The 14,017-nt window shown below is 43.6% G+C and overlaps 1 protein-coding gene across 1 annotated transcript in view; it reads left to right on the top strand.

Annotated features, from left to right (window-relative positions):
* Window positions 1-8,795: 8,795 nt before the first annotated feature.
* Window positions 8,796-14,017, top strand: part of RNF17 (ring finger protein 17) — a 66,876-nt gene continuing 61,654 nt past the window's right edge. The window contains exon 1 of the mRNA XM_056858884.1: window positions 8,796-8,919. Coding sequence (XP_056714862.1) covers window positions 8,796-8,919 — 124 coding nt within the window. The remainder of the gene's footprint in view (window positions 8,920-14,017) is intronic.

A 14,017-nucleotide genomic window follows, 5' to 3' on the forward strand; every position in this document is an offset into this window, starting at 1 on the left:
ACGAAGGGCCAGATCAAATGATTTTGCGGGCGTTAAACAGCCCCCGGGCCTGACGTTCCCCATCCCTGCTCTAAAGCAAGCATGCACAGACATTTTTAAAAGAAAGCCCCCTGTGATTTGGATGGCCAATGGTCCTGAGAATTAAGCCTAAAAACCTGAGTTCTTAGATGGTACTCAGGGGCCTCATTCCTTACAGGTTTAATTTATCTTGGAAATAAAATATCAACCTAGAAATTTACATTCTCTTAACATTATGTTGTTTAACTGTTCTAAGTCACTGCAGCACCCTTTGAGCGAGCAGCAACAAAAACATCTAATAAAAAAATAAAAATTATAACATGTCATACAAATATGTTTATACATATTCCAGAGTCAGACAGAGAGAGAGAGAGAAAGCTATTGCAGTGCTATATAGACAGAGTAGTTATTTCTTATGACTTAATGAATCGTTTTATAAAAAAAGAAAAAAATCTAATTTGATTTTAAAACATGATGATCGCTCGTTTAGCTAAGGATATTACCGGCAGCCTTGGCCAAGTCTCTTTAAATCCCTTTGTTTACCATAGCACTAGAATTTGTGTAATATTGTTTTCCTTCCTGAAGCATTTCTGCCTATGATCTAAAATGAATGTAATGTAATATCATAAATGTTTTCATTGTGTGTGATTACTCATTTTCATGCCATTCTGAAATCCTTGGCAGATTGCCAACTTAGTGATAATGTTTTTCCCCACAAAATATTAATAGGCGAGAGACGGAGGCCTTAAAAGGATCCGAAATTGAACTGTTTATGAAAACCGCTACTTGAACTATCCAGAGGAGTCTCATTTGTAATCTAGACACAAAGACCATTTTTTCCTGGCTAGTTATGTCTATTACTGCAGGCTTTTGTGAGTTAACTGAAGCTTTATAATTTGAATAAAATCAAACAAAACCAATAAACAGTTAAAAAACACCAATAAAAAATACATACTAATTAAATTAATGTGTAGCTCCACAAGACCTGGCACTAATTTATATCATTTCCCCCCAATGGATATCTAGTTTTCATAAAACATTACAAACATACATTCCCCAAGGTTAACTGGTACACATTTTGAGGCTGGTAGCCATGTAGGAAAATCTAGTTTGGGTCCAGTAAATATGATGGGTTGGATTACACAATGTGATTGTGGAAGAAAGGTTTTACTTAATGCAAAAAGAGAGCTAAAACTGGCTGTGGATAGTACTGATTGGCTATCATTCATACATCACCAACCCCCACAGTCCCTGAAGTACTTGAAATATAAAGTGTTTCCATTTATACAAATACAGTGAATAGTTTGTGTATAAATGAAGAAATATATATGTGCTGCCGTAAAAAGGCAGAGAGCTGTCTGGAAGAGAAGCAAGATGGTGATATATTTCAGTCCTAAGCAAAGTTACACCCTTCTAAGCCTACTGACTTCAGTGGACTTAGAGAGGTGTATCTCTGCTAAGAAAGGTAGAACTCTGCTAAGAATGGCAATGTGACAGATTTGAAAGTATGTTAATTTTAAGCAGGGAGGAAGCTGAATTCACACCATGGGAGAATAAAGCCATGTAAATTATCTTATCTCCCTTCACTCTGAGAATAATTTGCCCAATCTATGGAGTGGGGGAGAATTATATTTTACACAGGAATACCTGTAACGAACTGGTGGCTACTTCTTTTGAGGTCAAGCAGCTTTGGAGGAGGACCATTTTCAGGAGAGATAAGCCAGGAAGGACGGAGAAGAACGCTTAAAGCTTTCTCCATCTGTTGTTTTCCCCCTTCAGGTCCCAGTCTAGGGTTGTCAACCTCCTGATGGGGCCTGGAATTTTCTCAGAATTACAGTGGATCCTACAGAGATCAGGCTACAGAGATCAGTTCTCCCAGAGGAAAGGGCAGCTTTGGAAGGTGGACTGTATGGCATCACATCGCCACTAAGCTTCCCAGACTCTGCCCCCAAATCTCCAGAAATTAGGGTTGCCAACCTCCAGGTACTAGCTCCTTAGGGTTGCCAACCTCCAGGTGTTACTCCAGCCGGTAGAGATCAGTTCATGTAGAGAAAATGGCCGCTTTGGCAGTTGGACTCTATGGCATTGAAGTACCTCCCTCCCTTCCCCACACCCCACCCTTTTCTGGCTCTGTCTCAAAAACCTCCTGCCAGTTGCAAAGAGGGACCTGGCAACCCTATAGCTCCTGCTATTACAACTGACCTCCAGCCAACAGAGATCAGTTCACCTGGAGAAAATGGCCGCCTTGGCAATTGGACTCTATGGCATTGAAGTCCCTCCCCAAACCCCGCCCCCTCAAGCTCTGCCCCAAAAGTCTCCCGGCGGTTGCGAAGAGGGACCTGGCAACCCTAGGTTGCCATGAATTGGCTGCAACTTGATGGCTCTTTACAGACACACATACACACATCTTCAGTTTAAATTAACATCTAAAATGCTGATTCGTTGGTAAATTCAAGACAACGTGCATTACATTAACATGCAGATTTTCATTTTAATGTTTCATCTATATTTTGAAGCACATATTGTCCAGGAACTTGGTCCTGTTTTACAATTTTGGCTTTATAAAAATGCCCAACAAGGTACTCACGAAGCCCAGAGTATGTCACTATCCCTCGTAGGATAACACCGAATAGTCCCAAATACACTTCCCTGAGCTCCTGGCGGGAAGCATTGGAACCAAACTTGGTAAATAAAAGATATGCACAGAGTGACTAACTTAAGATATGAAATAAGAAAACCCAGAAACTTATTTATGTAAATTGTTTGTTTAGGATATTTCTCTTCAGAGTCCTGCTCGAGGCAGCTTACAATTAACAATTAAAAGAATTTTCTAACAGAGCGGTTCCTCAGTGGAACAGGCTTCCTCGGGAGATGGTAAGTGTTCCTTCCATGGAGGTTTTTAAGCAGAGGCTAGATGGCCATCTGTCAGCAATGCTGATTCTGTGACCTTAGGCAGTTCATGAGAGGGAGGGCAACTTGGCGATCTTCTGGGCATGGAGTAGGGGTCGCTGGGGGTGTGGGGGGGAGGTAGTTGTGAAATTTCTGCATTGTGCAGGGGGTTGAACTAGATGACCCTGGTGGTCCCTTCCAACTCTATGATTCTACGAACGTCACCACAATATAAAAAACAAGCCATTAAAAACAAGCCATTGGACATAAGCAGCATAAAAACCAAAACAGAACCAGATCATTAAAAAGCTGGCCAGATAAAACCCCTAATTCAAAGCCTGGGTAAAAATTAAGTGTTTTGGCCTGGTGCCTAAAAGAAAGTAAAATAGGCGCCAGGCAAAACTCAAGGGGGAGGAGATTCCAAAAGCAAGATGCCACCGTAGAAAATGCCCTATCTTTAGTCCCCACCCATTTTACCTCTGAGGGGAGAGGGAGGGAGAGCAGGGCTTGAGAGAACAGTCTTAAGTGACAGGCTGGATAGTATACGGGAGGAGATCCCAGCCCATTATTTTTTTTAAAGCCATTTTAAACACATTGTGGTAACAGTTTAATCTCACGCTCCTTGATTGCTGTCATTCAATAATAATTCCTGTCAATTTGCTTCGTAGGTTATTAACACAAAAACATAAAGACATCACGGTCCTTCTGGTAAAACACTCGGAACAGCTTTCCCGCTAAAGAATTAATCTGTTAGCAATTACACTTCCAGGGATCAGTGTGTAATGTGCCACAGGGATTTGAGTCCCTTCAGCTTAAAAAGGGTGACTTTCCTGCCACTGTTTAAAAAAAAAAAAAATCCATGCAAAAGAAATTATATGAGAACCAGAAATACGTTGTGACACTAAGGACATTTAGATGTCAGGAGCTAAAATAAGGGCAGTGCCGAGCCCTGGTGTGTAGAGAATGTTTCTTGCAGTGTTGTCCTAAGCACAGTAGGATGCTTTCAGATGTGCTGGGGCAAAAAAAGGGAATGGCTTTTGAGTACTGAGAATAAGTGGTTTGTGAACCTTAATGAGCATATAAACAAGTTCAGATTTCTGATAAATCATTTTTAACTCGTTCCTCAGCAAAGAGAGTACTATGCTCTTGTTTATCCGAATGACCTGGTGAGGCCCAGACAAATATTCTGATAAACAGGAGATTTTTCTCTCTTAAATGAGGTTATGCTCTGTTTATTTGGAAAATTCAAACAAGGAATTTCTGGATGGCCAAAGTTCAGATAATACAGGGCTTTACTGTACCATGTATTGACCATGATGTACCTATTTGTTTTGCGTTGTTCAAAAGCAAAATTTTCCGGCATGGGGGGTGCAGAAAGAACTTTTTTGCTTGCTGTGATAAAAGTCTGTTTCCACCCCACCCCCCAACTTCTATGTACTGTTTCTGATCAACAGAACAATATAGCGTATCCAGAGAATAAAACATCAGATTACATTTCCAAATATAATGTAAGTTTACACATCCTCTCAATCTAATGGTACCATTACAAAAACGGTAACATTAGCCATGTTCAGTCATTATAACTCTTCTATTCCAACCTCACATAATGAGAGAACATACTACCTGTGATCCTACCAACATACATGGGCCCATTTTATGTGATTACGGCAATGCATGTATTTTCTAGTTTTGGTACATGCAAACATATATCCTAAAAAAATCTGGGTTTCCAGTCATGTGTACTGGAACTGGAAACTATACTGTCCTAGTCACAAAAATATGGCGACCATATGTCTCAATCATGGTTGCCATTTGTCTGCTTATACAGGGCAAACACTGCTGGTGTTCCCCATAACTCACAGCTGCATATTTTTAAAATAAACAATGAACAAAAATAATAGCTAACACAGTTTCAACAATACAGCAGAGATCTTGCAACAGAAACAAGACCGATAAATTATGGCAAAGCTTTAACAGGTATTGACTTTCAGTAAACCCAACTATAGCTAAACTATGCTGCCATCTTGAGGTTACAGCCTTCAACAGCCTCTTAAAATATTTCCCACTATTCGCCTTGGCAATCCTAAGAACACTTACCTGGGAGTAAGCCCCAATGAATAAAATGAAACTTCTGGGTAAACATGCATAGGATTGCACTGCACATAATGTATTTATAAGATTGCTAGCAGCCTACAACCCCTGGAAACATTTTGTGGGCAGGGACTGGCACACCTGCATGCTGATACCAATTCCAGCGAAAATGAGAAGTGATGTCATAACGTCAAGGGGGGCTCTAGGACTAGCAAAAACTGTATGGATTTATCATAGAGTATTTGTAAATCCTAGGGTGTCGTCCCCTCCATGTCATGACAACTTCTGATTTTCACCAGAAGTGATGTCAGCATGCCGGTACAATGCTGGCAGGCACATGTCCCCCACTTCCTCCCAGTTTCCTCCAACTAGTCTTTCAGGCACCGGCAGGCAATGAACAGGTTGACCAGCTAATCTTATGTATTTGTTAGCTTTTTGAGGTAAACATGTAATCAAACGACCAAACCTAAGGAGGTCTATTCAGAAATAAGCCCCATGTTATTCCATGGGGCTTACTCACAGGAAAGCAGTTTTAGGATAGCAGCCAAAGACAAGGATGGTTCTAGGGGCCGCTGACCCAAGAAAAGACTAGAGGAGGACTACAGCTGAGGGGCCTGAGTTGATACCTCTGGTGATAGGTGTGGTTGTGGGAAGTGGTTTCTAGCACTCAAGAGCAAAGGCAAAAACAGATGTTTCAGTGGATAATGGAAAGAATTATCCGGGTAGATCAAGCTGAGAAGAATCTTCTGTGGACAAACAATAGCCAACAAACACACCCAGTCCACCAGCCCACATTTCTTTGAGAAATTTTCTTTGGCCTGGATGCAAAGGTCCATACAACTAGTCCTGTATGCCCAAGGCAGTTTTGGACAGGTGTTTCCCAAACAGCAGCCTTTCCACTTCCATGCTACATTGCAAGCATTGTCTCAGAAACAAACTATGACAAACTATGAGGGGTCTGGAGACCAAGTCCTATGAAGAAAGGTTGAAGGAGCTGGGTATGTTTAGCCTGAAGAGGAGAAGACTGAGAGGGGATATGATAACCATCTTCAAGTACTTGAGGGGCTGTCATATAGAGGATGGTCCAGAGTTGTTTTTTGTTGCCCCAGAAGGTCGGACCAGAACCAATGGGCTGAAATTAAATCACAAGAGTTTACAGCTAAACATTAGGAAGCTAGACATTAGGAAAAATCTTCTAACAGTTAGAGCAGTTCTTCAGTGGAACAGGCTTCCTCTGGAGGTGGTGAGCTTTCCTTCCCTGGAAGTTTTTAAGCAGAGGCTAGATGGCCATCTGTCAGCAATGCTGATTCTATGACCTTAGGCCAGGGGTGGGGAACCTTTTTCCTGCCAAGGGCCATTTGCTCATTTATAACATCATTTGGGGGCCATAACCAGGTGTAGATCTCCCGGCATGGGGTGGGGGGAGAGGCTAGGGTTGCCAGGTCTCCAGCCACCACCTGGAGGTTCAAAGATTAAACCTCATGCTATTTTCCTTCACCACCTGGAGGTTAGCAACACACACACATGCCGGCCCCACGCAACCGGGCCCCAGGCTCCCCGCCTCCCCCAACACACACACATACATGGTAGCACACGCAGTCCCGTGCGACCGGGCCACAGCCTCCACACCCTCCCACCCCATCCACAAAAGGCCCTCCAAGCCCAATCGGCTCCCGTGCGCATGTTTCGCCACCGGCCTCTCCCCCCCTCGCTGCTTGACAGGCGGCGAGAGGGGCTTACAGTGTGCCATGGCGTTCCTGCATGCCGCGACTGTAGGGGGCAGCCTTGGGGGAATAGTCCCTCCTCCTTCTCCCTCCTCTCGCCGACCAACAGTCGACGAGAGGTGGTCCAAAGGGCACCGCGGCCCCAGGAACACCCTCGGGGAGGGCCGTGCTGTGCTGCGCCTCCGCGGCTGGGCCCTGGAGCTCCTGAGGGCCATTGAAAATGTCTTTGGGGGCCGCATACGGCCCCCGGGCCGGACGTTCCCCATCCCTGCCTTAGGCAGATCAATCAGAGGGAAGGCATCTTGGCCATCTTCTGGGCATGGAGTAGGGGTCGCTGGGTGTGTGTGGGGAAGGTAGTTGTGAATTTCCTGCATTGTGCAGGGGGTTGGACTAGATGACCCTGGTGGTCCCTTCCAACTCTGATTCTACGAAGAGATTCAAAGGGGTGTGTGCAAAGGCCTACTAGGCAAGCCCAAGCTCTTTAATATACCATCTAAAAGTAACTTTTTTGATCCCAGTCATTAGCTGAAAAGGTGATTCCATTGGTACAGGTTGTACATGGCGCATTACTCTTATGGAATTTAAGAAAACAAACAAACAGAAAGGGTGTGGGAAATTGAAGTTGGTCAAACACCTACTTAAGGGAACCATCCATATGCATTGGCACAAATGGAATAATGTGCCACCTAAGCAAAGAAATTTACTTACATGCGGATGGCAAGCTGTAAGTGTGCAACACTGAAGATAATACTGGGGAGTATGTTGTGTGATTCTGCACAAAATCTTGTTCATGTTGACTCCAATTGCAATGAGGGGGAAATGCTGATGCACAGGAACCAAACTACATGTGATGTTGAGGATTCATGATCACATCTCCCAGTGTATAATTCAGCTTGAAAAATCAGCCATGGTGGTGGAATATAGAACGAGGCTTTGCTGGGGGGCTGTGTGGGGGCCAAACTACATGTGGTGGGAGAAATGTGATCTCAATCTCCCTTCATCAACTATTGGCCTGGACTGAAGCTGGGGTGTGGGAAATTTACCCATTCCCATGGGAAACCTTACATGTACCAGTCTGGCCTTCAATGATCTGTGAGCATGTTCCCTTCCCTCCAGCATTCTCTTTCAGCATCAAGGAAGTTGATTACCAGGACTGTGTGATTGTGTAGACTAACAGCCATATGGACAAGAGGTTTTCTACTACATAACCTATAAAACCCAAAGCTTAAAGCCGTACAATACTTTATATTAAGATCAACCAAAACAACAAAACCAATAGTGTAAGTTTTAAGAAGAAGAAGAGTTGGTTTTTATATGCTGACTTTCTCTTCCGCTTAAGGGAGAACCGGCTTACAATCACCTTCCCTCCCCACAACAGACACCTGGTGAGGCTGAGAGTGTGATTAGCCCAAGGTCACCCAGCTGGCTCCATGTGTAGGAGTGGGGAAATAAATCTAGTTCATCCTCCACCACTCATGTAGAGGAATGAGGAAACAAACCCAGTTCTCCAGATCAGTCCACCGCTCCAAACCACTGCTCTTAATCACTACACCCCACTAGCTCTGTTAATGAGGAAGGGCATTTATGCATGGGAAGTTTTGCCTGGGATTTGCTGCTCTCTTGATGCACATTTCCCCCATCTGAATTCTCAAAAACTCTGCATGGGGGCTTATTATTGAGTCTGGAGAATTCGGATAGGGAAAATGTGCATCTAGAGAGTGGCAAATCCCAGGCAAAACCTCGGGTGCATAATTGGCCTTCGAAGAGTTCTAGAGATCTCCAAAGCTTTGTGCTAGGTTGTTTGATCCTAAAGGAAAGATAACTTCTTTTGGTTCCGATCTGCCCTTGGATCAAGGTGCCTCTCTGGATTTTGGAAACAGACCCCCCCACCACCACCACACACGCACACACTTTTCCACCTGTTCCATTCTGTAAGGCTAAAGGCAAGATCCCTTCTGATTGGTTGAAGCGCACAAGCAAGGCACCCGGGAGCAAAGCAATGGGGGGGGGGGCTCACTAGTTAACTAGAGGGGCTTTTGAGTTGCTTCCGTCAGGCGAGGGCCAAAGGGGGCGATGGCTTCGTCCTTGGGCGCAGCACCCAATAGGGGGCGCAGATGTCGGCGGGAAGTTGCATTTCAGGGGTGTCGGCGGCGGCGTGGAGTGCCCATTCGAGAGGCGCCAGCAGAGGATTTTGCAGGTGAAGAGTTAATGCGCTGGGTTGCAAATTCCGGGGGGTGGGGGGAGATTTTACGCGGTGAGGAATACTTTCAAGTAACGGCGCAGCTCTTTCCTCGACTTACACGCAAGTAAGTACTAGTGAGGCCGACTAGCGTGCCCAGAGTTGGAGCCTAAGGCTGCCCCTTGGGCTTACCGCCTTTAGCTACCGAGTAGGCGCGGGTAAGGTGGTGGCGTTGCTGGAAAGACCGGGAGTTGGGTTTTGCCGCGCTCGAGCTGCCCATTTTCCCCGTCCGAATTCTCAAAACGCAACAATAACCCCCCACCACCACCACCTATGCAGAGTTTTGAGAATTTGGATGGGGGAAAATGTGCATCTCGAGAGCAACAAATCCAGGGCAAAACCTCCCATGCACCAATGGCCTGAGCTTAACAAGTCTTGCTCCCGAAAGCGCATAGCGTTGCAGCCTTGGCTACACGTTCGGGCTTGCTTCAGAGCAAATATATATAAGCTGTGGCTGCTAACTAATTAGGCCATTTATGCACGGGAGGTTTTGCCTTGGATTTGCTGCTGTCTAGATGCATTTTCTCCATCCAAATTCTCAAAACTCTGGGGGGGGGGGCTTATTTTTTAGTTTTGAGAATTTGGATGGGGGGGAAATGTGCATCTAGACAGCGGCAAAACCTCCCGTGCATAAATGGCCCAAGTTGCAGTCTCGTGCACGCCGGGCGGCTCACTTCTGCACGTGTTTTTTTTATTCCTCCAGTGCAAGCCCTACTTTCTTCCCCAGCGAGCGCACGTGGCGTTGTGGCTTACTCCGGGTGCGGCCTAGATCCGGCGTACTTCCGAGCAGGCGCCGACAGGGGTGTAATTTCTCCAAAGCGAGTCCAGTTTAGTTTTTTAAGAGGACTCGCTATTCCCGGTCGCAGTCTTCTGTGCGCCCTTCCTTGGGGTGAAGCTGCGCCGCTCTGGCCATTGATGCACGGGAGGTTTTGCCTCGGATTTGCCGCTCTCTAGATGCACATTCCCCCCCCCCATCCGAATTCTCCAAATTTCACAATAAACTCCCATGCAGAGTTTTGAGAATTTGGATGGAGAAAATGTGCATCTACAGAGCGGCACATCTGAGGCAAAACCTCCCGTGCATCAATGGCCTAAGTCTCTCAGCATGCCTCACCGGAGCACCTCCTCCGCAGTTAAAGGGGGGCATTCTCCTTAATCAGCAGTTAGAGCATTGTAGCTGCAATTCTGTGCATCATTGGGAACTGAACCCGTTAAACTCGAGTCCCGCTGTAGGCTAATATGAAATGGGGGGTGCAAATATCCTTCCTCGGTTTGGTGAGAAGGTGAGGCAGGCGAAGAGCATCCCCTGCCGGCTTCTACCGTATATAGGCCATTTACGCCTCGGAGGTCTTGCCTTGGATTTTGCTGCTCTCTAGATGCACATTTTTCCCCATCCAAATTCTCAAAACTCAAGAATAACACACACACGCCTATGCAGAGTTTTGAGAATTCAGGTGGGGAAAAATGTGCATCTAGAGAGCAGCAGGAGGACTTTGATTCGTAGGGTCGCCATGAGTTGGAAGCGACTTGACTGCACTTAACACTAACAGTGGCCCAAAAGATCTCCGGGTAATAATTGGCATCCAGACTGCTAGCCATTTATTCATGGAAGGTTTTGCCTTGGATTTGCCACTCTTTAGATGCACTTTCCCCCCATCCATATTCTCAAAACTCAACAATAAGCCGCCATGCAGAGTTTTGAGAATTCAGATGGGGAAAATGTGCATCTATAGAGTAACAAATCCAATGCAAAACCTTCCATGAATAATAATTGTGGGGGAAGGAATGTCTACCTGGATACAGGCTTGCTCTCTGTGTGCTTTAAGTAAGTGGGTTAAGAGTCCTGGAGTGTCAGAGTGAACGATAAACAATGATAGGAGAAACTGGATGAAACTGCAACTGTACTGAGTCGCCTTTCTGTCTGTAATACAATCAGATATGCATAACTTGCTGATGTATCGTCATAACTTGAATTTGGATAAATATCTCTTCCCCAGTATAATCGGGACTCAGAGATTTCTGCCCATTAGGGCCTCTGGGTCGCAGCTGCCAGAATAAACTGTTTTCTTGAAATAACGGTTCGGGTCTCTATTTCCCCCACGAACCTTTACCATATCAACACACACACGCAGGGAGGCATGGACAAAATACTGTATGAACGAATTTAATTGTGATATTAAGGGATATATTTTGATCTAATTCAGACTTGTTGAGGTAGATATGGGTGATTTGTTATAAAGAATTAGACAGTAAATACAAAGAGTAATAATGACAATAAAGAGACAGGAGGGGAGAGGGGAAGTTAAAGAAACATATATTAGATATGATAAGAAAATGTTATATAATTGGTTAATGGACAAATGTAATTGAATATGAATGAATTTGAAAAAAATAAAATTTTTATTAAACACACACACATACACACAGAAAGAGCAGCCAAATCCAAGGCAAAGCCTCCCATGCATCAATGGCCTATCACACTCCCAAGTTAGAAGCGTGGGGGAGAGGAGGCGTGTGCTGCTTTCCCCCTCACCTGGCCTGCTCCGCTGGGTATTTGGGTGTATCTCCCCCGCCTCCTCAGTGTTGAAGCCAAGCAGACCGTTGGAAGTGGCGTCGTTTGTGAGGGGCTTGGTCGGCCATCTTGGGCACAGAGCCCATGGGGGGAGGGGGGCGTTGCTTCCGCGCTTCACAAGTTAGCGGCAGAGGAGGATGGGGGGGGTGTAAATTAGTCAAAGGTTTATTTTTATTTTTTTTTATTTTTATAACATTAAGCAAAACAAACAAGTACAAACAAATACAATAATAACAAAAATAAGAAATAGAAAATACAAAAGAGTATCAATGGTATGCTCTTATTAATACATTCATAGTTACAAAATTGTAAAGTTCAGAAAACAAAAAATACCCTTTTGACCCTCCACCCACCTTAAAAAGTGACCCATCACCAGACTTCCGAAGAAGTGTCTTAACAGTTTTAAAAATTTCCATTAACAGTATAATAAAAAGGTAATAAAACTTGTTTCTATAACTCACTAACTAAAATAGTAAAATCCATTTTTGCCAGTTTATCCCAATATGTGACGGCCTTTGCCCAAATTTTTTTGAATTCTTCCGTATCTTTTCCGTGTAGGAATTCTGTTATTAGTCAAGGTTGAAGGTCTCTTTCCACCCTCCCGTCGAAAACTTGTGCAAAACATGTGCGTTTGTCAGCTGCACCTACTTGAAGATTTCTCTGCTCGTCTCTCACATGCGCCCCCCCCTTCCTTTGGTTTTTTGGTGCTTAAAAAATAATATTTAGATGCTATAAACATGAGCAAGTGTAGCGAGGGCCTGGGCTGTTGAAATTATGGTGTGATTATTTGTAAGGCTTTGTTCAATGGAACGCAGCCCGTGTGGGAAGTTCAGTTAGTTTTTTTAAAATACATTTTCTTTTTAATAACTCTTCATTTTAAAACTTATATTCATCACACATAAAACAAAACATACATCTAACTACATAGCCTCTAACATAACAAAGTAAATGTTAGATGTAAACCTACATCTAACTACATAGCCTCCAACATAACATAGTAAATGTGCCTTGTGTGTGTGAAGTGCCGTCAAGTCGCAGCCGACTTATGGTGACCCCTTTTGGGGTTTTCATGGCAAGAGACTAACAAAGGTGGTTTGCCGGTGCCTTCCTCTGCACAGCAACCCTGGTATTCCTTGGTGGTCTCCCATCCAAATACTAACCAGGGCTGACCCGGCTTAGCTTCTGAGATCTGACGAGATCAAGCTAGCCTGGGCCATCCAGGTCAGGAAATGTGCCTTACTGTCTCCTAAATTAACCAGCTATTCCAACAATTCTGTCTACTACCTTCCTTTCCAAGATATTATATTATGTTATCTATATTTCACCTTACGTTCTAATATATATAATTTAAGACTAACCATTCAAATTGTGTTATACTTAAATATCTATATTAAGACTAATAAACTATCAATATTACTTCTCCCAGCTATCATGCCTATTTTTATCCTCTAGTATTTATTGTTTAAAATAGATTATGTATATTCTATATATTTCTTATCCTGCTAGATAACAACTATGTCTAATACTCTTCTGTAGTAATATTAGGAAAAACAAAACATGCCTTTACATCAGTGGTTCCCAACCTTTTTTTGACCAGGGACCACTAGGACATTTTTGTTCGGTGCAGGGACCCCAAGGTTCAAAATAAAAATTCTGAGAATTTGAAAATAAACTTTAATCATAACTGTTAGTTAAACATTAAACTTAGAATAATATTGGAATATATATTTTTATAATAGAGAACTTTTAATTGAAAATATTAATTTATTATGGCTTTATAACTTTGTTTCGCGGACCTTAATTTAGTTCTCGTGGACCCCTGGGATCCATGGACCCCTGGTTGGGAACCAGTGCTTTACATAGGTAACATATTTGCGTAGAGCTTCCATTTTCTTTTCCGTTCTTCTGCCAGTCTTCTGTTGAATAGGTACGTCAGCCTGGCCATCACTGCATAGTCTGCCATTTTCTCTTGCCATCTGTCTATTTCTGGTATTTCTTCCACTTTCCATTTTGTTGCAATTGCCACTCTGGCAATTGCCAGAGTATCATATAGTTAAATACTTCTATGTTGTTTTTTCCAAGGTCAGGTGGTAGAATTCGTAATAGCATTGTCTTCGGGTCTAGAGGGAAGTTGATTTTCAGAACTTTTTGCATTTCTTAGTGAACTTCAATCCAAAACTTTTTAAAAAAATGTTTTGCATGACCACCAAGCATGCAAATAAGTCCCTTCTGTTTCTTTTTTATTTAATTATTTCCGTTTGAATTATATGAGGGATCTAAGTGTTTGTACACAACATTGATTCAAGTCCAGCAGCACCTTAAAGACCAACAAGAATTCTGGGGTATCAGCTTTTGAAAGTCAAAGCTGTTTGAGTGAAAGGAGCTTTGACTCTTTGAAAGCTTATACCCTGGCAATCTTGTTGGTCTTTACGGTGCTATTGCGCTTGGATCTTGCTCTTCTGCAGCAGACCGACATGGCTACTC

Source organism: Euleptes europaea, chromosome 12, assembly GCF_029931775.1.
Source record: "Euleptes europaea isolate rEulEur1 chromosome 12, rEulEur1.hap1, whole genome shotgun sequence".
Lineage (NCBI taxonomy): Eukaryota > Metazoa > Chordata > Lepidosauria > Squamata > Sphaerodactylidae > Euleptes > Euleptes europaea.